The 25,800-nt window shown below is 38.5% G+C and overlaps 1 protein-coding gene across 2 annotated transcripts in view; it reads left to right on the top strand.

Annotated features, from left to right (window-relative positions):
- Positions 1 to 6,002, top strand: part of CCDC14 (coiled-coil domain containing 14) — a 48,450-nt gene extending 42,448 nt beyond the window's left edge. For both annotated transcript variants that reach the window (XM_049878436.1, XM_049878431.1), the window contains exon 13: positions 4,333 to 6,002. In XM_049878436.1, coding sequence (XP_049734393.1) covers positions 4,333 to 5,269 — 937 coding nt within the window. In that variant the 3' untranslated portion in view covers positions 5,270 to 6,002. The remainder of the gene's footprint in view (positions 1 to 4,332) is intronic.
- The last annotated feature ends 19,798 nt before the right edge of the window (positions 6,003 to 25,800 follow it).

Raw genomic sequence — 25,800 nt, 5'->3', positions numbered from 1 at the left:
CCTTCCTGTCTTTCAAGTTACTGTTGTCACTTTGATCCCATACAGATAGTTCTTTAAAAGAGCACAATGTTCAAGGCAGACATTCTTTACTAATTAAGCTAAACTATTGTTTGGTTTAAGGAGCCCTGGTGGCACAATGGTTAAGTGCTTGGCTGCTAACTAAAAGGACCTCGGTTTGAACTTATCAGTGGCTCCAAGCGATCTGCTCCTGTAAACATTACAGCCTAGGAAACCCTATGGGGCAGTTGTACTTTGTCATGTAGGGTCGCTAGGAGTCAGAATCAACTCGTTGGCACACAACATTGTTTGGTTTAAAGAAGACTTCAGAGGCTATTTTGGTTTAAGGTTTAAAGGCATTGGGGCAAGAGTTTCAAGGGTTCATCCAGCCACAGTGGCACCAGAAAGTCTAGATCCAACGAGGATGTGAAATTCTGTTCCTAATGTTCTCCCTTTTGATTAGGCTTTTTCTGTAGAATCTTTGGTCAAAACCTTCAGTACTGGTAGCAAAAATCTTTTTTTAAGAATAAACTTGACTAAATACCATTCAACCATGTATGATATATTTGCTGAGAAAGTTGATAACAAAAACACAAGAACGGTCTTTCAAAGTACATGATAGTATAACTATTCTAGAAATGAGTATAAATGGAAGCCGAAAGAAATGAAGGGACGTACCTGGTTCTCACAACTAGTTGGTGCTTGAGCAGAGACCTGAGCCAGGACTTTGGATTCCCTCTTCAGCTTCCTGTTTTTGAAAAAGACAGCTTCTCTCTGAGTGCAGATGACCTGTTTCTGAAGGATTCTTTACCTTTGTAGAAGATACTTTGTACTTGTTCATTCTTTTAAAATAATACCCAGTCTGTCTTTTCGTCTGTTCGTTAGGAATAAAGATGGATTTGCTTGCAAGCTGGAGCCGTCTTAACATTTACCCTAACATAGAATTATAACCCCAGTAAAAGGAAGTGAAAAAGTTCGTTAGTTCTTACATACTACCTGCTTTTAGAAAAGGTTGTGTCTAAACTATTAGATTCAGAGTTTCTGTTCCTTAAGACACTCAAGAATTATTGTTAAAGACTTTTCTTTTTGTGCTGGACTTGAAACCTGCCTCATGACTACTAGCTCACCTGTGAATCTAATTTCCTGGACTCTAAAATGGTTTTAGAAACATAGTGGGCAGGCTTAGCACAGTGCCTTATATAGGGTTTCGTAGTACCCCTACAATTTCTGAAGATTCTGTAACAGCTTCAAAATGCAAAGTATACCCATCAAAGGCAATTTTTGTTTTGTCCTTTAAATAAACAAAAAACTGTCTTAGAGCTTAAGAGTATCTGAGTTCATCCATGTTGGTGATTTATAGTATATTTGGTGAGACCCTATACAGTTCAACCAGTGTCTCATTGAGAATATCTTCAGTACTATAACTGGGTTGGTATGTCCACTTCAATTTTACTTTTGACATTAGAGGGTTATGCAGCAGCTTCAGACAATACAGATAAACTCCCGTTCATCTTACCTGTACTCATAAATGCGTTCAGTCAGATAGGTGTATGCTTTTTGTACGCGTGTTTTAAATAATCTTTTGGAAAAGACATTTCAAAAAATGTATAAATCCCTTTCTCAGACATAGCTGGGGAGGGGTAATTGGCCCTGGAGGTACACATGTAAGGTCTAAACAAATGTCTGAAACTGTTTTGCTCTCCTTTGTCCAGTCTTCAGTAATTTTGAAATATGTATTTATCACTTTTTTCAGATTTCACTACAGCTAATGTTATGAGAGTGTTAAAATGTGAGAAAATTAACGTATTTTCTCTAAATAGCAATGTTCTTCTGATAGCTCCTTAGAGGACTTTACCTACGCTGATAGCTATTTAAGTGAGTGTGTTTTTATTAGTCTAGAAAGAACGTTGCATTTCTTATTATGAAAGTTTACCAGTTTTCTAAGCGTTAGAAACCAATGTGTTTTTAGCTGTATCCTGTATAATAGAAACACAAATATATCCACTTTAAAGCAATCAACTGCTAACCGAAAGGTTGGCTGTTTAAAATCACCAGTGACTGAGGGAGAGCGATATGGCAGTCTGCTTCTGTAGAGATTTACCACCTCGGAAACCCTATGAGGTCGCTCTGAGTTGGAATTGACTCAGTGGCAGTGGGTTTGGTTTTTGGGTTCGCTTCTTCTAAAAATTTCACATACTCTCATCTCTACTTACAGAGATTTTTCTTTTAATTTCAGAGATGATGGCGAGTCACATTTTGTTTATATCGGAAGCTTAGTAATTGCTGTTTCCAGAGATTAAGCTTTTATTAATGTCATTATCCCTTCCTTTCTTTATGCCTGATATTGTCCGCACCAAAGATAACATTTCTATTTAAGTCTGGAAAGAAACGTCATATAAGTATTCCTGTTCCAAAAAAGTAAAAAATACAAACACACAGTCTCATCAAATTAATTAAAAAAAAGAAGAGCTGCTTTTGAGTCAGTTCTGACACATGGAGACCCCGCGTGTGTCAGAGTAGAACCGGGCTTCGTCGGGTTTTCAGTGGCTGACTTCCCAGAGGTAGAGATCACAAGGCCTTTCTTCCGAGGTGCCTGAGTGGACTCAAACCTCCAGGCTTTCAGTTAGCAGCTGAGTGAGTTACCCATCTGTCACCCAGTGATTGCAGATTAGTGCCTCATTATTCATCACAGCACTCCTTTGATGATATGTCCTTCCAGCATATTCGCGTCTTCTAATAACAGCTCGTTAGCTTTTTGAAAGAGGCATGAAAAGAAGTGGTGGAAGCCACTGTCGCTGGAAGAGCGGTCAGAAATTAGGACCTAGCGTGTTCAAGATGTGTTCAAGATGAGAGCGTAAGCCACGTTGGAGAAGATCACTCATTCTTTCATCCAGGGAGGTGATCACTGTCGACTTTAGAATAGAGATTTCCTTTTAGTATTTAATGTGTAAATGTGTGGCTACTTATTTTTACAAGAATAGTATTGTATAAATATTCTTTACCATATGACTACTAATGATTATTATGCAGTTAGACCATAATTTACCTAAATCAGCTTCATATATTTGAAGATGGAGATTGTGTCTATTTTCTATTATAAATAATATATTTGTAAACATAACTTTGTATACAGCATCTTTCTATATAATTAGTAGGAGAAATTCCTAAAAATGAAAACTGCTGGGTCAAAGGGTGGGATATATAAATCTTAAGGTTTCTAGAGTGTATTGCCAGCTTGCTCCTGAGAAGAGCTGTATCAGCGTATACTCCCACCAGCAGCACATGCCTCTCCAGGCTGCTCCAACAGTGGGTATTCTTATTTTACTATGTGAATTTGATAGGCCAGAAGTAAAAAATCTTTAAATTTGAATTTCTCTGCTTAAAAGTCGAACTTTGAAAACATGCTTATTGGCTAGGTATAATTCTTTTTTGTGTGTGTGAATTACCTGTAGATGTCCTTTGTATATTTTTAAAATTTACATTTGTAATTTTCTTATTGATTTATAAGAGCAAATATGATTCAATTCAAATAGATTAAAGGTTTGATATTAAATGACTTCAGGAGAACTACTAATAAAAGCTGCCAACAAATGAATTTAGCCTGAAACCTGTGCTGAGCACTTTACCCTTTTATCTTATTATTTTATCTTGCTTAAACTTCATTGTAATTCTGAAGTAGGTGGCTTCATTTGACAGTTGGGGACATTGAGATTCAGAAAGGCTAGTGACTTGCTGAAGATCACAGGTAGTGATGGTGCTAGAATTTGATTCTGTTTCTGTCTCAGTTCAAACCCTGTGTGTTTTCCTTATATTACATTTTGCATGAAATCTAAGCTGCTGCTTGTTCTTAATTATGCCAGGTAATTATCTCTAACCATCCTTTTTTTTACAGTATTGTTCACTAGAATTGTCCTTTGCATATATATCTTAAATGGAGGGAAGTAACTTAATTTCTAACAGAATTTATTAACAAAGGAGTTACATATTTTCCATTTTGCTTTTTGTACCTTAGCCTGCCTATATGAGGCTAATTTTTCATTCTAAGACTCATTTTGCAATGTTTCTCTAGAATAAAGCATCCTCATGTCTTCAAAGAAAAGAATTTCTGATTCTCTATTTTTAGATATATTGTTAGGTTTGATGCTGACCAAGACTTTTTATCATGTGTTGTTTTAATGGACTCTTGCCAGAGCGTAGTCTATGACTTTGTGCTTTTAATTGCTTGTTTCCAAATTAAGAACCAGGCACTTTTCTTTTTAAGATGATGAGTTGTATATAAATAAATTAAAGAAACAGGTAAAAAATAATAATAGTGTACTAAATTCTTCTTAACAGAACTTTACAGAGCAGTATGGCAAAACTTCTCTCAGATCTTAGTATGGACAGTGCTCGCTGCAAGCCTGGGAATAACCTTACCAAATCACTTCTGAACATTTATGAAAAACAACTTCAACATGACCCAACCCCTACTCACACTTCCATAATGAGCTACTTAAATAAGTTAGAAACAAATCACATTTTTACACATTCAGAGCCCCTTTGTGCAGTTAAAAATGAGGAAAACATGGTGCCAGGTAGACGCCATGAAACTGCCCTGCCCTCCAAAGTTCCTCAACACGGTAACACTGAGAACATGGAGGAAGCTTCAGCCCCTGGGATTATTTCTGCCGTTTCGAAACAGGGTTCTGATGAGGAGAGCGAAACCAAGACTTTAATAGAAGATGGGTATAATTTGGATGATACAATTTATATTCCTTTTGTTAGAAGCACTCCTAAAAAGAAATCACCACCATCTAAGAGAATATCCCCCCAGCCACAGATAAGTGTAGCTACACCCCAGCCAGTCAGCAACAGTGGACTTGTCTCTGAAAAGGAAAATAAGCTGTGCGTGCCCATCGTTTGTTCCTCTTCAAAAAAGGAAGCAGAAGATGCACCTGAAGAACTTTCCAGAACAGATGATATAGAAGACAGACAGCTCCTCAAGAAAATAAAGGAAGCAATTGGTAAGATCCCTGCTACCACTGAGGAGGCACAGGACCAGGCTGTCTGCCATGGCCCCCCTGCTTGTCAAAGCAACAACGTTGAAATCAAAGGCAATACCGTCTCCGATGGTAGTTTTTTAAATTCTGACTTGATGTCTGACTGGAGTATCTCTTCCTTTTCAACGTTTACTTCTCGTGATGAGCAAGACTTCAGAAATGGTCTTGCAGCTTTGGATGCCAACATAGCTAGACTCCAGAAATCCTTAAGGACTGGTCTTCTAGAGAAATGAATTCAGGAAAAAAAAAACTAATTGAATGCTTTTTTTAAAAGTATCAGGACTAGGCTACATTGAATGTATATTTTAAGTTTCTTTAGAGAAGAAATACGCTTTTATGTTATTAATTATGTGTGAAATAACAAATTATGTGAATAATAAGTTTATTACTGGAATATATTGGTATTGTGGAACTTAAAAAGTAAGTCATCTTAAGATATTGACATTTGCTAAGAGACAAAAGTTGTAGATAATTAGGAAAGGATTGTAAGTATTGTTTCCATTTGATGCTTAGCAACTAGAGTTTTACGTTAATACGTACCTGCGGAGATAAGGTACAGATGGGAAGGATTGTCTGGTTGTCCTAAACGATAATGGGGAAAGTCTCTGGGGACAATTTATTTTATTCAAACTGGAGTTTCTTTTCTCTTTCAGGATTCCTGTTTGCTTTTTTAATGATGTTGTGTTTTTATATGGGATGCTCTGTGCTACAAGCTAATGTTGGTGAGATGTATAAATATTTTTTTTAAGAGAAAAGGTACCAGTATCTCCATCTCTTAAAAACATTGATTGGTCCAAGAAAATATAGGTAAACATCCGAAGTTAGCGTGTGGTTTTTGAAAGTTTGGCACTTTTACATATTTTTATCCTGATTGCATGTTTAAGGCATTTAAAGAAATAAAGTCAGGCTGATATGTGCTAACAAATAAGTTTCAGTTTTGAAAATATGTTTTTTAATAAATGAATGTTTGCTCTTCTTATTTGAACGTGGTGGTGTTTATAAATCTTGGCACTGGCTGTAAATCTGCGTCTCTGAACCAGTTTTTTTTTTTCTTCAGTACATTAGCTGAGCACGTTTTCTGTTCTATAAATAAGATAAACTAGGTTGGTCCTTCTGCCAGTCTGTACCAGCATTTCTTAACTGCTCAGTATCATCTCCCTTCATTAAGCAGCCTCACTTTAACTCTTAGAAAACTGAACGTTGTGCTATCACCAATACTTTGTACAAGTCACTTGCTTTGTGTAATAGTGTTCAGTACTTGGGCAGGCTTTAGCATTAAGGAGTACTCTGCTGGCCCCTGAAACTCTTCCTGCTGATTTTTTAGGTATTGATGCTACAGCTTCTGAAGGACCCAGATACAGTCTCTTTCAAAAGTTCACATTTTACAGATAGAGTTTTTTTTTAAGTCTGAAGTTATTACATGAATTCTAAACTATTTTCACAGAAGAACTATTAAAATTAAATTTTTTCTTATTTCCAGTATTCATAATTAATCATTAAGTTCTATTTGGAGGTAATAGGCCACAATTCTCTAACACAGTTCAAAAGTACAGTTTAGAAATACAAAATTATAAAACAAGGAAGAAAATTGTTACCTGTCTACTGCCAAATATTTGTTATTCATATGGAGAAGTAAATTCTTAAGGTTATTAAAGGATAATCCCATAAGATAGCCCTATTTTACCCTTAATTTAGGATGGACATCCTTATATGTGAAGGAAATTCAAAAGTGCTTATGCCCGAAAAACCCATTGTTGTCAAGTCGATTCTGACTCATAGTGACCCTATAGGACAGAGTATAACTGCCCCACATGGTTTTCAAGGAGTGGCTGGTGGATTTAAACTGCTGACCTTTTGGTTAGCAGCCGAGCACTTAACCACCACGCTTCAATTATTTAGGGGTTATGATGGCGCAGTGGTGGTGCTCGGCTGCGAACCAGAAGGTCGGTGGTTCTAATCCACCAGCTGCTCTATAGGAGAAAGATATGGCAATATGCTTCCATAAAGGTTTATAGCCTTAGGAACCTTATGAGGGCAGTTCTACTCTGTCCTGTAGGGTTGCTATGAGTCAGAATCAACTCGACAGCAATAGGTTTTTATAATTTGATTGAAGAACAAATGAGGCTGGAAATTCCTTTAGGCACCTTCACCAGGAGTTTACTGTTTTTTGATATAAGATATACACATGACATAAAAGAGAAACATGAAACAATCAGGGTTAAATTTCAAAGCAAACCAAATGCTTCGAAGGCCAGCGTAGCACGCATGGTGGTTTGGGGACCATGGTTTCAGGGGACATCTGGGTCAGTTGGCGTAATAAAATTTGTTAAGAAGACATTCTGCATCCCATTTTGGAGAGTGGCATCGGGAGTCTTAAACGCTAGCAAGCGGCCATCTAAGATGTATCAGTTGGTCTGAACCCACATAGAGCAAAGGAGAAAGAACACCAAAGACACAAGGTAAGTATGAGCCCAAGAGTCAGAATGGGCCACATAAATCAGAGATTGCATCAGCCTGAGACCAGAAGAACTAGATGGTGCCCAGCTATAACCAATGACTGCCGTGACAGGGAGCGCAACAGAGAATCCCTGAAGGAGCAGGAGAGCAGTGGGATGCAGACCTCAAATTCTCGTAAGAAGACCAGACTTAACTGAGACTAGAAGGATCCCGGAGGTCATGGTCCCCAGACCTTCTGTTAGCCCCAAACAGGAACCATTCCCAAAGCCAACTCTTCAGACAGGGATTGGATGGGACTACAAGATAGAAAATGATACTGGTGAGGAGTGAACTTCTTGGAGCAAGCAGACACGTGAGACTATATGGGCAGCTCCTGTCTGGGGGAGCTTGCTATATACTTCTAGTAGCTCTTCCCCTAATGAGACAGAACATTCCTTCTCTCCACCCTGTATTTCCGTGTCCATTCTTCTGTCCCCCTCTGGGGAGATGAGAAGGCAGAGGGGGACAGAAGAATGGACATGGAAATACAGGGTGGAGAGAAGGAATGTTCTGTCTCATTAGGGGAAGAGCTACTAGAAGTATATAGCAAGGTGTATATAATAAGGTTTTGTATGAGAGACTGACTTGTAAACTCAGTTAAAGCACAATAAAAATTTTAAAAAATGGATGGTAGAGACAGTGAATTTAATAAAACTTTACAGCAGAAAGAAGCCAAGAAATGGTAGAGGAAGACCTAGAAGAAGCTTCGTTTAGATCTTGATGGATGTATGTGATTAAGAAGTTCTCTGAATATCCTCAGTGTTTACCCCATAGAAAGTGTCATCTAAACGTGGGAGTTGGTTGAGTGTGGCATATGAAGGTAAGCCAACCTGGCTAAAATAGAGGGGCTGGGAAGGGTGGTAATAATAAATGATGGTGACGCAATTAGAAGAGTTTGGATCAGATCAGGGGATATCTTGAACTCCAAGCTGAAGAATTTTAACCATTATGGCGTTGTTGGAGGGTTTGGGTAACTTTGTTTTGTTTTTAATTAAAGATTACCAGATGAAATGGAATGTTTTTAAAACTTCAGAGAGTGATGGTCAATAGGACAGATGAGAGGAGGAAGAGATTGGAGACCACTTAGAAAGCTCTTGCGGTAGTCCAGACCTAAATTGGTAAGCCTTTGGAAGTAAAAGTGAAAAGGACAGAGAAATTGAAGAAACTGTCAGTAGGCTTGATGACTATAGTACACAGAAAAAAAAGGAGAAATCAAAGATGACTCCACGGTTTTCAGCCTGATCAGTTTGGGACACACTGAGCAATGTCTAAAATGAAAAACAAGTTTTTTTGGCCAAGAATTCTGTGTTGAGTCTTGATAGAGTTACTGCTAGTGGACAATGGGATAAGGAAAAAAGACAGCATTCTTCTTTAGACCATGACACCAGGAGGCAGTATAACTGCCTCATCGTAGTTTCAGAAGGACTAGTCTGGCCCCAAATCCCAGCCTTCTCATAGTACCTTTTCAGATGTCCCAGAGTATGAAAAGCATATTAGGTGAGTATCCCCTGAACTTTGATGGTGTGAATTCAGTATCTCCTGATCGATAATGAGTATGGCATGGAAAAGAACCACCTTCCAGTATTTTACTATCCTTTCTTGGATCAGAGGAGGTAATATACAAAGTGTTCACGATGGATTTAACATCTGTGACTACCAGTGAAGATAAAAGAATCTGATTCTATTTGACCAAGTGGTAGAGATCTAGGAGTAGGGCTAATGAATAATGAAGCAAAGAACTTAGTGCAGATTGTTCCCTTATTCTGCCACCTCCTTGAGTTTATTAAGTCTTCCAGAAATCTTCAGTTTTCACCAATGGTGGTATTTTATTTATTTCGACACCTAAAAGTCACAAAGGCCTGCATCCACTACATGCAAAGTAGGGAATAATTTCAAAACCTAGAATAAATTGGGTAGAAAGGGCATACAGCCCGTTATGAGTGAACCAGTGTGTATGTAGAAGGCAGTGGTGGTTCGGTGATAGAATTCTTGGCTTCCACGTGAGAGACCAGGTTCGATTCCGGCCGTTGCACCTCAAGCAGAGCCACCAGCTATCTCGTCAGTGTTGGCGGCAGTGTTGCTGTGATGCTGAATAGGTTTCAGCAGAGATTCCAGACTAAGACTAAGAAGAAAGACCTGGCAATCTACCTCTGAAAATCTGCCAGTGAAAATTCTATGGATCGCAACGGTCTGATCCACAACCAGTCACAGGGATGGTGCAGGATCAGGCAGCATTTCGTTTCATTCCATTGTGTATGGGGTTGCCATGAGTCAGGGGCCAACTCAATGGCAGCTAACAAGGAGTGTGTATATAGTGCTTACATCGTGGGGTGATGTCTTCAGCTTACATTGTGGGGTGATGTCTTCAGCTAACGATTCATTTATTCAACAAATGAAGTGAAACTCTAACATATGCCAGGTACTATTCTAGACTGTAAGACTGCAACAATGAACAAGGCACATTTCACATATCAGGGAGCCTGTATTACATTGGGAGAGACAATAAACAAAGGAATATATAGTGAAGAGTGCTGTGAAGAAAAAGCAGAGTGACAGAACTGGCTTAAGTTTTAATTAGTAGAGTCATAGTTGTTGTCAAGTCGATTCCAACTCAGCAATCCCATGTGAGAGTAGAACTGCTCCATAGGGTTTTCTTGGCTGTAATCTTTATGGAAGTAAATCACCAGATCTTTTTCCTGCAAAGCCACTGAGTGGATTCAAACCCACCAACCTTTCAGTTAGCAGCTGAATGCTTAACTGTTTGTGCCCACCAGTCCTCCTTAATTAGTAGGGTAGACCCAAACCCACTGCCGTCAGGTCGATTCCAACTCAGTGACCCTGTAGAACTGCCCCCATAGGGTTTCCAAGGCTGTAAATCTTTACTGAAGCAGACTGACACATCTTTCTCCTGCGAATTAGTAGGGTAAGAGGCCCCAAATACATCACTTAAATCCAGCTCAATGCCATTCTGTCTCTACCAAAAAAAAAAAAAAAAAATTTTTTTTTTTTTTTACTAGATTGATAATAATAAGGAATTCCCTCTGGGATTTGTTGTGAGGGTTAAACAAGATAGCATGGAAATTCTTTGTGATCTATAAACGCTAAATAGATGATACTGATTTCTAATTACATATACATATTGTGTGTGTGTGTGTGTGTGTAAAAAAAAATTAAAAAAAATTTTTATATTTTGTGTGTGTGTGTACATACATACTAGACACTAAGGTTTTGCTTTATGAAAGGCACACGGTGTTCTTAAAATCTCTGTTTAACATGTGGCGTAATACTAGTAAAACAATTTCCCACCTGTCACTTGGCCAATTCCATCAAAACTTATTTGAAGTTCTTTTTGAAGTATGTGGAGAAAGTTGTACGGGCTCTTCTCCCATCAGCAGTGACTTTCATGCTGAGTTCTCACATTTCCAGAGCCCCAGTGCCATCTTCTGCTCAGCCCATAGGGTAAGAGGGCCCCTTTCTTCATGGAGCTCTCTCTCCGAGGTATGCAGAGGTATCCCAGACTATCCAGGAGAAAAACATGATCCCCTTCGGAGCTGGAAACTCGCACATTTGTTCAGCTCTGCAGCAAGGAATGTGATCAGTTGCTCAGCAGGGAGCACACAGCCAAGGTACATATTTTCACCCCCCCATCCTTTCCGGATCATTCTGCACTTGGCTGTCAGCTCCGGGCCCAGAGCTGGGGTAGGAGACCAGAATCAAATATTTTGAAAATTAGTGGCTCCAAAACAAGCATAACAGACCCTCTTGGAGGGTAGTAGTTTATTTGTGGTTTGGCGAGAAGAAAGAATAAAGGCGGAAGAATTTTCAAACCCAGAGCCTCAATGGATGGAGAGAAAATTAATCTTTTTTTCTTTTTCCTTTTGTAGGTCAGTCAGTACTGTCAGACTTGCTTTTAAGATAGGGAGATAGATTGGTGGAGATGGGACAGAAACTAGAGCAAGTCAATACATTAAGTATTTGAATAAGTAAAGTAGGTCTTCACTCTTCAGAGCAGCGAGCTATATTCCACCACTCCACCCTTCGCCCACCACAAAGCTGATGATCATTTTCACCAGAAACTCAGACCACTATCACCTCCCCCCTCTCCCCTACCACTACTAGACTAAAAATCTGTCCCGTCAGATTTTTGTACACATAAAGCAACTCCTCGCAGCCCCCAACCTACCCAGAAAGAGCATGAGAATTTAAAGCGTAGTTTTTGTATCTTGGGCTAAAGAGAGGGAAGTTTGAGAAAAGGTCATGATGTTGATGAATGTAAGAGTTAAACAGGCAATGATGTTTTAAGTCTGGAAAAGTTCATTTGAATAACATGGTGCATGAGAAGAGCAAGAGCACTGGATTGAGAGGTAGGTGACCTGGTAACTGTCTTCATGTGCTATGTGACCATTCACTGATCATTTGTTAGCTCTCTACTGTGTGCTACACGTTGGGCATTCAAAGACAAGGCAAAGTATCTTTGAGGGGTTTGGAACCCCAGCACCTACAAACTGAGGATATAGGATCTCAAAGACTCCCTCCAGACCTAAATGCTAAAGTTTCCAAGGAGAAGGCCCCTAACACCAAAGGAGCCAGACACACTCTTTCTATGTTGGTGTCATATAGAACTTTAGATTGCTGTTCTTTCTTTTTTCCCTTTGATACTCATCTTGGATGTTCTCTATTTTTCTGCTGGTTGATTTTTTTTTTTTTTTGTATTTTTTTTTCCCCAAAGAGTATCTTTGGTAACTCTCTGAGGACTTGAATATTTTTATTTCACTCTCACATTTAAATGATAGTTTAGGTTGGATTTAAGTATGAGGATAGTAGTGCAAACTTTCCATTTACCTCTTCTTTTGTAGAAATCATCAAAAATGACAAGAAGAGTACAGACTTCGTTTGGGGGCAGGGCAGAGGGGTGGAAATCAAGAGACAGCTCTAAAATCAAACTACAAAATAGCTGAAAGACCTGCTGGAGTAGTGGTTATTCAAGCCGCGGTGCATATGAGAGGAAACAGAGAAGGGGGTGCTATGGCTCCAGACAGCAGAAAAAGCTAGTCTTCAATTTCTGTAGTTTCTAACGGTGGGAAGAGGATCCACAGACTCTACATAGTGAAAAATGAACATAGCTGCCTATTCCATGTGAAGAAGTAAACACTAAACGAATTAATTCACACAACTCTGACTATTAAAGAAAACCCCAGCCCTTCTTACACACAAGCCTTCTGCAGATAGCTGGTCCAGGAAAACCTTACCTAATTTAAAAAAAAAAAAAAAAGGAGTTGTCAGGAAGGACCAGCATAGAATTTATACTAAAATATTGGGGGCAGGAGGAAGGGGAGAGGAAAGGAATGGAAAAATAGAATGGCTAATTAAAAACACTATCAGAAAAAAATGTTGCCATTGAGTAGGTAAAAGTTGTGATCAAGTATTTAACCATGAATTTTTAAACTGAATGAAATAGCTATAACATCAAGAGCACCGAGCAGAGAAGCAAGAGCTTAGGGACAAGATGACGAGATGACTGATGGAAATGAAGAATGAGCTGGCAGAGCTTAGGAAAAAATGCAAGGAAAATAATAAAACCAAATCAGAAATGAAGACAAAATTGAAAGTAACACAAAGGAAAATAAATTGAAAACAATAATTTTGGTATAAAATTCTAAGATCTAACTTGTTTTTCTTCAGCACTTAACACACTACACCATTGTCTCCTGGCTCTCGGAATGGCTATTAAGAAACCTGTCATCAAGCAAATTCTTGTTGCTTTGAAGGTGGTACAGTTTTTCTCTCTGGAAGTCTTTAGAATTTTCTCTGACTTTGATGGTCTTAAATTTTATTCTGACAGGCATGGGAGTGTTTGTTGTGGCTTTTTTTTTCTTCTTCTTCTTTTTCTATTTTGCTTTTTTGTTTTAATCTCTCTTGGCAAGTACTTCATGAGTTCATTAAATCAGAGCTCTTACATCTTTCTTTAATTCTGGAAAATTCTCAGTCTATTCCTTCAAATATTTCCTCGTAATTTATTTTCCTTTCTCCTTCTGTGATTCGTATTCTCCAGAATTTGATGCTTCCACTTCAATTCTCCGTGTCTCTTAAGTTTTCGCTTGTCCTTCCACCTCCTTGCTTATTCTTGAATCCTGGGAAAATTTCTTCATCTGATCTTTCATCTCCTTTGTTCTTCTCCTCTACCTGTTTCGCTGATAAATCCCTCTATCGAGTTCCTAGTTTTAATTGTTATATTATTCATACAGTTTGTTCTTTATAGTTGCTTGTCCTCGCTTCATATTTCCAATGTTCTTTATCTTGTTAAACATATTTATTATGTGTATTTTAACTTCTTGTCCGTGTGGTTGGTTGATTCTGATAAATGGGTCATTCTTTTGTACTGCATGTGTATCCCAGATGCATCATTATTTTTGCCTGTGAACTCATATTACCTAGGTTCAAGGAAGTCTGGGAAATATGTCTTTAGTTTTCCAGCCTCTGCAAAATAGAAGGACACAAGTAAAGGGTTAAGTAGAGGGAAAATGAGAAAGTCTCCCAAATCTGCTGCTGTGAATTCACCTTGTTTCCAGTTCGGGGCACCTATGAGCAGTGTCACAGTAAACCTACTTGTCCATTTGGCCTTATGTGTTTCTATTTCTGTATCTAAGAAATGAAGTCCTAGGACTAGGATTACTGGGTCAAAGGATATACGTATTTTAAAATTAAAAAAAAAAAAAAGATCATGCCAAATTCCTTTCTAAAAACTGGTAAAACTTCTCGCTTCTGCCAGCAATGTGTGAGAATTCTCTTCTTACATCCCACCAGCATAGGTGCTAAGGCTTGGTATGTGTGTGTGTTTACTTTTTATTATGGAGAATTTCAGACATACACAAAAGTAGACAAATAGTATAATAAACAAGTAGACAAATAATATAATGAATAGAGCCCTCCAAAATTCATGTCCGTTCCAGAACCTCGGAATGTGACCTTATTTAGAAATAAGGTCTTACAGATATAATTAATTAAGATGAGCTCATACTAGAACAGGGTGCACCTTAATCCAATATCATTGGTATCCTTATAAGACGAGGAGCCCTGGTGGTACAGTGATTAAGAGCTCGGTGGCTAACCAAAAGGCTGGCAGTTCAAATCCACCAGCTGCTCCTTGGAAACCCTATGGGGCAGTTCTACCCTACCCTGTAGGGCTACTATGAGTCAGAATCGACTTGACAGCAATGACTTTGGTTTTGGTTTATAAGAAGAGGAGAGACAGAGAGACACAGACGTGGGGAGAATGCCTTGTGATGACAGAGGCAGAGACTGGAGTAACATCTAATGCCAAGGTTTGCTGTCAATACCAGAGGCTAAGAAAAAGGCATGGGACAGATTCTCCCCTACAGCCTTTAGAAAGAACACGGCCCTGCCAACAGCTTGATTTCGGACTTCTAGCCTCCAGAACTGTCAGAGAATAAATTTCTGTTGTTTTAAGCTAGTTAGTGGTAATTTGTTACGAGGGCCTTGGGAAGCTATTACGCACACATATCTAAAAAATTAACAATTTCTTATTAAATATTCAGTGTTTATATTACAAGTTTAACAGTTTGTTTGAGTAAGAATCCAAATAAGGTCCACAAATTGCAATTGATTAATGTCTTCTAAGTCTTTTTTAAATTATAGGATTCCCCATCCTTTTTTTTTTTTTTTCCTTACAATTTATTTGTTAAAGGTTCCAGGTTGTTTTGTGCTGTGAAATTTTCCACAGTCTGAACATTGCAGATGGCATTCCTATATTGTGGGATATTTTCCTCATCCTCTGTATTTCCTGTAAATTGGTATTCGAATATAAAGGCTTAAACAGATTCCATTTTGACCTTTATGGGGAGAATAATTTATAGATGGTATCTGCTCCTCCATCAGGAGTCACACAATGTCTGGGTGTTTCTGCCTTTGTGATGTTAGCAACCATTGATGCTCGGTACCCACATGTGTTAGTTCATTAGGGTTGTAAAATGGTGATAGTCTAACTCTCCTTCATTTATTAGCTGGAATATCCCCAATAAAGGAGTACTACCTTACATCTGCTCTTGGGTTACCTGATAATACAGTTCTATACACAAGGCAGGATAAATGCTTGGTTCTTTTCCATTATTTACCAGTTTTCAAAATAATGAATTAGTGCCTTCATATTGGTGATTTTTTTTAGTATCACTATGAATTCGTGGACTGATGAGTTTCAATTTATTGCAGTTATGATTCTCATTGATGCTCAAATTATCCCATGTTTGATCCGTGGGAGCTTTGCTTTGACTGTTTTTGTTTGTCAGTGTGATGGGTGTGATTTTTCATTACCTTCATTTTCATTTCTCTGATTTCTAGTGAATTTGAGCATACTCATATGTTTGTGGGCCATTTGGTTTTACTCATAGTGAATTGTTTATTTGTATCTTTTGCATAATTTTCTATTCAGTGGTTGGTCTTTGCCTTGTCAGTTTTTAAATATGCTTTGTGTAGACAGTAATCCTTGGTGTGAAAATAATAGCACAGTTTTTTTTTTCAGGTATATTGATTGTATATTTGTTTATGCTACATTTTGCCATACCAAAAAAAAAAAAAAATGTTGCTTCTAAACAGTCAAATATGCCTTTTACTTTACAATTTCTTGATTCTTAGAAAGTCACCCCAAACCATAGATTATACATGTACTGTCCTAGTTTTTTTTACGAATTTAAATTTACTTTTCTTTTGCATTTAAATCTTTAGTCCATTTGCAATTTAATTTTTATTTAGTTTAAGATAGTAAAGAAGTTCCAACTACACTGAAGGGAATGGCGAAAAACCAGGCTTCAGGAATTGACAGAATACCAACTGAGATGTTTCAGCAAATGGATGCACCTCTGGAGGTCCTCACTCATTTATGCCAAGAAATTTGCACGACAGGTTCCTGGCCAAGTAACTGGAAGAGACCCATATTTGTGTCCATTCCAAAGAAAGGTAATCCAGCAGAATGCAGATGTTATCGAACTATCATTAATATCACACACAAGTAAAATTTTGCTGAAGATCATTCAAAAGCAGCTGCAGCATTATATCAACAGGGAATTGCAAGATTTAGAAGAGGATGTGGATACCAGGGATACCATTGCTGATGTCAGACGGATCCTGGCTGAAAGCAGAGAATACCAGAAAGATGTTTACCTGTGTTTTACTGGCTATGCAAACTCATTCAACTATGTGGATCATAATTATGGATAGCATTGCAAAGAATGGGAATTCCAGAACACTTAATTGTGCTCTTGAGCAACCTGTACATAAACCGAGAGGCAATCGTTCAAACAGAACAAGGGGATACTGTGGGGCTTAAAGTCAGAAAAAGTATGTGTCAGGGTTATATCCTTTCACCATACTTGTTCAGTCGGTATGCTGAGCAAATAATCCAGAGAGCTGGATTATATGAAGAAGAAGGGCATCAGCATTGGAGGAAGACTCATTAACAACCTGCAATATGCAGATGATACAACCTTGCTTGCTGAAAGTCAAGAGGACTTGAAGCACTTACTAATGAAGATCAAAGACCACAGCCTTCAGTATGGATTACACCTCAACATAAAGAAAACAAAAATCCTCACAACTGGACCAATAAGCAACATTATGATAAATGGAGAAAAGATTGAAGTTGTCAAGGATTTTATTTTACTTGGATCCACAATCAATGCCCCATGGAAGCAGCAGTCAAGAAATCAAACAATGTATTGCATTGGGCAAATCTGCTGCAAAAGATCTCTTTAAAGTGCTAAAAAGCAAAAATGTCACTTTAAGGACTAAGGTGAGCCTGATCCAAGCCATGGTGTTTTCAGTCGCCTCATATGCGTGTGAAAATTGGACAATGAATAAGACCAAAGAAGAATCGATGCCTTTGAATTACAGTGTTGGCCAAGAATATTGAATATACCATGGACTGCCAGAAGAACGGACAAATTTGTCTTAGAAGAAGAACAGCCAGAATGTTCCTTGAAAGTGAGGATGGTGAGACTTCATCTCACATACTTCGGACATGTTGTCAGTAAGGAACTGTCCCTGGAGAAGGACATCATGCTTGACAGAGTACAGGGTCAGCGAAAACGAGGAAGGCCCTCAGCGAGATGGATTGACATAGTGGCTGCAACGGTGAGCTCAAGCGTAACAATGATTGTGAGGATGGCGCACATGAGGAGTGTTTTGTTCTGTTGTACACAGGGTGGCTATGAGTCAGAACCACATATGCCACATTTTGTTTGTCCATTCACTTGGTGATGAACATTTGGGTGGTTTCTGCTTTTTGGCTAGTATGAATAATGCTGCTCTAAACATTTATGTACAAGCTTTTGTGTGGACATACATTTTTGTTTCTCTCGGATATACCCTAGGAGTAGAATTGCCAGGTCATACGGTAAACTCTATATTTGTTTAAGAAACCGTCCGACTATTTTCCAAAGTGACTGAAGCATTTTATATTTCTACCAGCAGTGTGTTTTTGTTGTTGTTGTTAGATGCCATTGAGTCAGTTCCAACTCATAATGACCCCACGCGCAACAGAACGAAATACTGCCCAGTCCTGTGCTAGCCTCACAATTGTTGCTATGCTTGAGCCCATTGTTGCAGCCACTGTGTCAGTCCATCTTGTTGAGGGTCTTCCTCTTTTTTGTTGACCCTCTATTAGGGTTCTACTTCCCCCACATCCTTGTTAACACTTATTATCTGATATTTTAGCTCTAGCCATTCTTGTATGTATAAAGGCGTATCGATTTGCATTTGCCTTGTTGTTGTTGTTATTAGGTGCCGTCGAGTCGGTTCCGACTCATAGCGACCCTATGCACAACAGAACAAAACATTGCCTGGTCCTGAGCCATCCTTACAATCATTGCTATGCTTGAGCTCATTGTTGCAGCCACTGTGTCAATCCACCTCACTGAGGGTCTTTCTCTTTTCCGCTGACCCTGTTGACCCTGTACTCTGTCAAGCATGATGTCCTTCTCCAGGGACTGATCCCTCCTGACAACATGTCCAAAGTATGTAAAACACAGTCTTGCCATCCTTGCCTCTAAGGAGCATTCTGGTTGTACTTCTTCCAAGACACATTTGTTCGTTCTTTTGGCAGTCCATTCAGTATTCTTCGCCAACACCACAATTCAAAGGCATCAATTCTTCTTCGGTCTTCCTTATTCACTGTCCAGCTTTCACATGCATATGATGTGATTGAAAATGCCATGGCTTGGGTCAGGCGCACCTTAGTCTTCAAGGAGACATCTTTGTTTGCTCTTCAACACTTTAAAGAGGTCCTTTGCAGCAGATTTACCCAATGCAATGCGTCTTTTGATTTCTTGACTGCTGCTTCCATGGCTCTTGATTGTGGATCCAAGTAAAATGAAATCCTTGACATCTTCAATCTTTTCTCCGTTTATCATGATGTTGCTCATTGGTCCAGTTGTGAGGATTTTTGTTTTCTTTATGTTGAGGTGCAATCCATACGAAAGACTGTGGTCTTTGATCTTCATTAGTAAGTGCTTCAAGTCCTCTTTACTTTCAGCAAGTGAAGCAAGCAAGGTTGTGTCATCTGCATAACGTAGGTTGTTCATGAGTCTTCCTCCAATCCTGATGCCCCGTTCTTCTTCATATAGTCCAGCTTCTCGTGTTATCTGCTCAGCATGCAGATTGAATAGGTATGGTGAAAGAATACAACCCTAACGCACACCTTTCCTGACTTTAAACCAATCAGTATCCCCTTGTTCTGTCTGAACAACTGCCTCTTGATCTATGTAAAGGTTCCTCATGAGCACAATTAAGTGTTCTGGAATTCCCATTCTTCTCAATGTTATCCATAATTTGTTATGATCCACACAGTCGAATGCCTTTGCATAGTCAATAAAGCACAGGTAAACATCCTTCTGGCATTCACTGCTTTCAGCCAGGATCCATCTGACATCAGCAATGATATCCCTGGTTCCATGTCCTCTTCTGAAACTGGCCTGAATTTCTGGCAGCTCCCTGTCAACATACTGCTGCAGCTGTTTCTGAATGATCTTCAGCAGAATTTTGCTTGTGTGTGATATTAATGATATTGTTCTCTAATTTCCACATTCGGTGGGATCACCTTTCTTGGGAATAGGCATAAATATGGATCTCTTCCAGTCAGTTGGCCAGGAAGCTGTCTTCCATATTTCTTGGCACAGACGAGTGAGCACCTCCAGTGCTGCATCTGTTTGTTGAAACATCTCAATTGATGTTCCATCAATTCCTAGAGCCTTGTTTTTCGCCAATGCCTTCAGAGCAGCTTGGACTTCTTCCTTCAGTACCATCGGTTCCTGATCATATGCCACCCCTTGAAATGGTTGAACATCAAAACTAATTCTTTTTGGTATAATGACTCTGTGTATTCCTTCCATCTTGTTTGGATGCTTCCTGAGTCATTTAATATTTTCCCCATAGAATCCTTCACTATTACAACTCGAGGCTTGAATTTTTTCTTCAGTTCTTTCAGTTTGAGAAACACCGAGCGTGTTCTTCCCTTTTGGTTTTCCATCTCCAGCTCTTTGCACATGTCATTATGATACTTTACTTTGTCTTCTCAAGACGCCCTTTGAAACCTTCTGTTCAGTTCTTTTACTTCATCAATTCTTCCTTTTGCTTTAGCTGCTCGACGTTCGAGAGCAAGTTTCAGAGTCTCCTCTGACATCCATCTTGGTCTTTTCTTTCTTTCCTGTCTTTTCAATGCCCTCTTGCTTTCTTCATGTATGATGTCCTTGATGTCATTCCACAACTCATCTGGTCTTCGGTCACTAGTGTTCAAAGTGTCAAATCAATTCTTGAGATGGTCTCTAAATTCAGGTAGGATGTACTCAAGGTCATATTTTGGCTCTCGTGGACTTGCTCTGATTTTCTTCAGTTTCAGCTTGAACTTGCATATGAGCAATTGATGGTCTGTTCCACAGTCGGCCCCTGGTCTTATTCTGACTAATGATATTGAGGTTTTCCATAGTCTCTTTCCACAGATGTAGTCAATTTGATTTCTGTGTGTTCCATCTGGTGAGGTCCGTGTGTATAAAAAAGATATGGACACCGTTTATGTTGGTGAAAGAAGGTATTTGCAACAAAATTCTATGATTTGATCTCTGGCATTGTTTCTATCACCAAGGCCGTATTTTCCAACTACTGATCCTTCTTCCTTGTTTCCAACTTTTGCATGCCAATCGCTAGTAATTATCAATGCATCTTGATTGCATGTTCGATCAATGTCAGACTGCAGCAGCTGATAAAAAATCTTCTATTTCTTCATCTTTGGCCCTAGTGGTTGGTGCATAAATTTGAATAATAGTGGTATTAACTGGTCTTCCTTGTTGGCGTATGGATATTATCCTATCTCTGACAGCGTTGTACTTCAGGATAGATCTTGAAACGTTCTTTTTGATGATGAATGCAACACCATTCCTCTTCGAGCTGTCATTCCCAGCATAGTAGACTATATGATTGTCTGATTCAAAATGGCCAATACCAGTCCATTTCAGCTCACTAATGCCTAGGATATCGATGTTTATGTGTTCCATTTCATTTTTGATGATTTCCAATTTTCCCAGATTCATACTTCGTACATTCCAGGTTCTGATTATTAATGGATGTTTGCAGCTGTTTCTTCTCATTTTGAGTCGTGCCACATCAGCAAATGAAGGTCCCAAAAGCTTTACTCAATCCACGTCATTAAGGTCAACTCTACTTTGAGGAGGCAGCTCTTCCCCAGTCATCTTTTGAGTGCCTTGCAACCTGGGGGGGCTCATCTTCCAGCACTGTATCAGACAATGTCCTGCTGCTATTCATAGGGTTTTCACTGGCTTTTAATGTTTTTCAGAAGTAGACTGCCGGGTCCTTCTTCCTAGTCTGTCTTAGTCTGGAAGCTCAGCTGAAACCTGTCCTCCATGGGTGACCCTGCTGGTATCTGAATACTGGTGGCATAGCTTCCAGCATCACAGCAACATGCAAGCCCCGACAGTACAACAAACTAACACGTGGCGGTGCATTTTCCTAGTGACTAGTTATGTCAAGCATCTCTTCATATACTTATTGACCTTTTGTATATTTTCCTTGGAGAAATGTCTATTCAGACCTTTGCCCTTTTGTAATTTGGGTTACCTGTCTTTTTATTATTGAGTTGTAGGCATTCTTTATACATCCTGAATACAAGCCTTTTAACAGATTTCAGATGATTTGCAAATATTTTGTTCAATTTTGTGAGCTGTCTTTGTTCTTTCTTGATGGTTCCCTTTAAAGTATTAACATTTGTAATTTTGACTAAAACCAATTTATCTACTTTTTCTTTCATTGCACATGCTTTTGGTGTCATAGCTAAGAATTCTTTGCCAAATACATAATTATGATGATTTACCCATATGATTTCTTCTAAGAGATTTACAGTTTTTGGATCTTACATGTTGGTCTTTGATCCATTTTTAGTCAATTTTTCTAGATAGTGTGAGGTAAGAGTCCGATTTTATTTTTTGCATGTGAAAATTCAGTTGTCCCAGCACCATTTGTTGAAAAGACTATTCTTTTCACATTGAATGGTCTTGATATTGTTGCCAAAAATCAGCTGACCATAGATCTATGAATTCATTTTTGTACCCTCAATTCTATTCCATTGATCTATAGTCTATCAGTACAATATTATCTTGACTACTGTTGCTTTATAGTAAGTTTCGAAATTGCGAAGAGCGCTGGTGGCATAGTGGTAAAGAGCTCGTCATTGGGAAGTGAGCCCTCCTAATTTATTCTTCTTTTTCAAAATTGTTTTGGCTAGTCTGGGTCCCTTGCAATTCCATATGAATTTTAAAATCAATTTATTAATTTCCACAAAGAAGTCAGCTGGAATTCTAGTAGAGATTGCATTGAGTCTGTAAATCAGTTTGGGGAATACTACCATCTTTACAATGTCAAATCTTGTAATCCATGAATATGGGATTTTTTTTCACTTATTTAGATCTACTTTAATTTCTTTCATCAGTGTTCTGTAGATTTTAGAGTGTAAGTTTTGCACTTGTTTTGTTTAATTTGTTCATAAGTATTTTATTTTTTAATACTATATTGACTAATTTTTAAAATTATTTTTACTTTTTATGTATAAAAAAGTAATATAATGACCTGTGGCCTCAATGACACTGTACAGTATTACAGATAGGAAAAAATGGAGGAAGCCCTGATCAGAGACAATAGTAGTTATATACTGTGCTTAAGTCTTTGGGTGGACAGAGGCCAGAGAAAGTGTTTGTTTCACCCAGATTGCTTCTTTTAAAGAAGTGGTTGTAATCAGGTCAACAGAGGACTAATAATTCGAGGATTTAGGTGGGTCTCTTCTAGGATTTTTTTTTTTTTTTCTAGGATTAGGCTGCATCTATAAAATAGAGAGCAGGAAATTAATCAAATGGAGTGCCCCCTTTCTAAAGAAAGAATGTAGAAAGAAACGAGGGCTTGGAAGTGGGGGAAGTTTGGCCTGCATGAAATCAGGAGGAAGGGGGTGATAAAGCCAAGTTTAGTGATCAGTTGTCTGGCTCTAACGCTGTCCAGGGAAAAGGTGCCCTGGCTAGTAGCTGCCAATAGGTTCTGGCTAGCACCAGCTTCTAAACTCAATCAAATTAGTTCAGTCGATACTTCCCAGGCAAACTACATTGGCTTCCCTAGGCACACATTCTTGCCAATAAAACAGGGAACTTGGCAGCTGTCATTCTCACAATAAGTTAATTAAGTGAAATTCTGTTTCATACACGACTTTCATCTTAACACAAGCCAGTCTTTCAGCCTGACCTCCTCCAATTTCATTTCTAAGATCTAGTTTTTGAACCCGTGAAACTGAGGCTCAGGCCCCACTGAGTTACTTCCTTGTCTGAAGCCTTCTCTCTTCGATATCTCTTCTAGCTACAACACTGAATAGTCAAGCAGCTATCCCCTACAGGGAGGGGGAAACAAAAAAACACACACGGAATTAAAAAATATCTATATTTGCAACTACATTTTACAGAACACAGAGTGTACCTGGGAAATATCAAACCCAATGACAAACAGATATAATCTGGTAAATTACTGCACTTTAAAGAAAATAAAAACGTTCTCTGGGCATCTAGGCAGAAACAGCATATAACTTATAAGTGAGACCGTATTGGACTTCTTTACAGCAATGCTTTAAGCCGGAAGAAATCTTAAACACATATTTAAGATTTTTAAGGAAAAAAAAATGCAAACCATGTATTTTATATACAGCAAAAGTGACTTTGAAATATACCTTCAAACTGTAATCGACATCAAGAACTCAGGGAATATTGTTTCCATAAGGCCTTCCTAAGGAATCTACTAGAGAACCAGATTTCAGAAAATCAAAATGACTAAACTAGAAAGACATAGACATAAAGAACTGATGATGTTCATTAAATATGTATTTACTTATAGAACTAAGACTAAATGAGTCCTTGTACAGCAGTATTCGTGGCAGCATTATTCGTAACAGCCAAAACGCGGAGACAACCCAAGTGTCCGTTAACAGATGAATGGATCAACAAAATAGGGTATGCAATGGGATATTTTGCACCACAAAGAGAAATGAAGTTCTGGTACATGCTATGACATGGATGAACCTTGAAAACATTACACTGACATAAGTCAGACACAAAAGAACACGTATCGTATGATCCCAGTTATATGAAACATCCAGAAGAGGTAAGTGCGTAGCGACCACAGTTCATTAGTGGTTACCAGGGCAGGTGGGAGGGGGAGATGTGAGTGTTTCCTAAGGGGGACAGAGTTTTTGTTAAGAATGATGAAAAATTTTGGAAACAGAGATTATTGTACAACATGCATGGTGAATGTAATTAACGTCACCAAATTGTACACGCAAAAATGGCTGAAATATTTTGTTACATGTATTTCACCACAATAACCAATAACTATACATATAAAAAAATAACTCTATGTGTATATATAGTTACAAGGTCACTATGAATCAGAATCCACTCAACAGCATGGTTTTGGTTTTATTTATATATGGCAACCAACGTAGAAATAATGGCGTCCCTGGGTGATGTAAATGGTTAACCCACCCAGAGGCACCTCAGGAGACAAGCCTAGGTTCTGCTTGTCCAAAAGCTTGCAGCCTTGAAAAGCCTATGGAGTAGCTCTGTTTTGCACACATGGGGTCACCATAAGCTGAAATTGATTCGATGGCAACTAATAACAACATAGAAATAAAAACTTTTTGAAATAAAAATTAAAAAAAATGACTAAGCCAGAAAATCAGTTGCTGTCAAGTCGATTCCTAATCCTGAGGGTTAAATGGTAAAAATTATAGTATGCAATGGCTATAGAAGCTGGGAATATAGAGTCCAATCGTAATAAAATAGACAGTATATGAAAAAAATTAACTTTTCAAGAATCATCATTGATGATAGTATTAATATTGTCATTCTGAGGTTACTGTATGTTTAATGTAAAATAAAACAAGTTAGTAAAATGAGATATTCTAATTTCATCATCCCTTGTATCCTTGAGAACCAGGATCCTCCAAGTAGAAGAAAAGACATCCCACTGTAATATGGAAGAGTTTAAGTAAAACCTTATAGTTCTAAAATGGAATTGGAAATATTAGTATGAACTCATGAAATATTTTATCTTCGTTCTGTCTACTCAAAAGGCCTAAAAACAATTACCAGTCTCGTGGCAGTGGACACCATTCCCTCACTAAAAGAAACTAGGGATTCTTGGAGAAATGGCTAATCCCGGGTCTGGGGCAGCAAATGTACAAGATGAACCGGGAACGTTTTGTCATCTCAGAAAGCAAGGAAGCTATCAAAGACCACTAGTGTGTGTCAAAAGGACCCAGGAGCCAAGTGGAAGAGGTTCCTACCGGCCAAAGATGGGCAATCTGAGCTTCAGTGAGGATTAGAATTGCAGTAGATTAAAACACCTTAAATATATTTAAATCCATGAATTCATAATGTTATTAAGAAAAAGAAAATAAGTCACTGTCTTAGGCCGGGTTCTCTAGAGAAGCAAAACCAATGTGGCATATAAATATACATAGAGAGAGATTTATATAAAGGAAATGGCTTACAAGGTTGTGTTGTTGTTGTTTTTAGGTGCCATCGAGTCAGTTCCGACTCATAGCGAGCCTATGCACAACAGAACGGAACACTGCGCCATCCTTACAATCGTTGTTACGCTTGCGCTCATTGTTGCAGCCACTGTGTCAATCCACCTTGTTGAGGGTCTTCCTCTTTTCTGC

Source organism: Elephas maximus, chromosome 1, assembly GCF_024166365.1.
Source record: "Elephas maximus indicus isolate mEleMax1 chromosome 1, mEleMax1 primary haplotype, whole genome shotgun sequence".
Classification (NCBI taxonomy): Eukaryota; Metazoa; Chordata; class Mammalia; order Proboscidea; family Elephantidae; genus Elephas; species Elephas maximus.
This window is presented reverse-complemented; position numbering and strand designations above follow the sequence as displayed.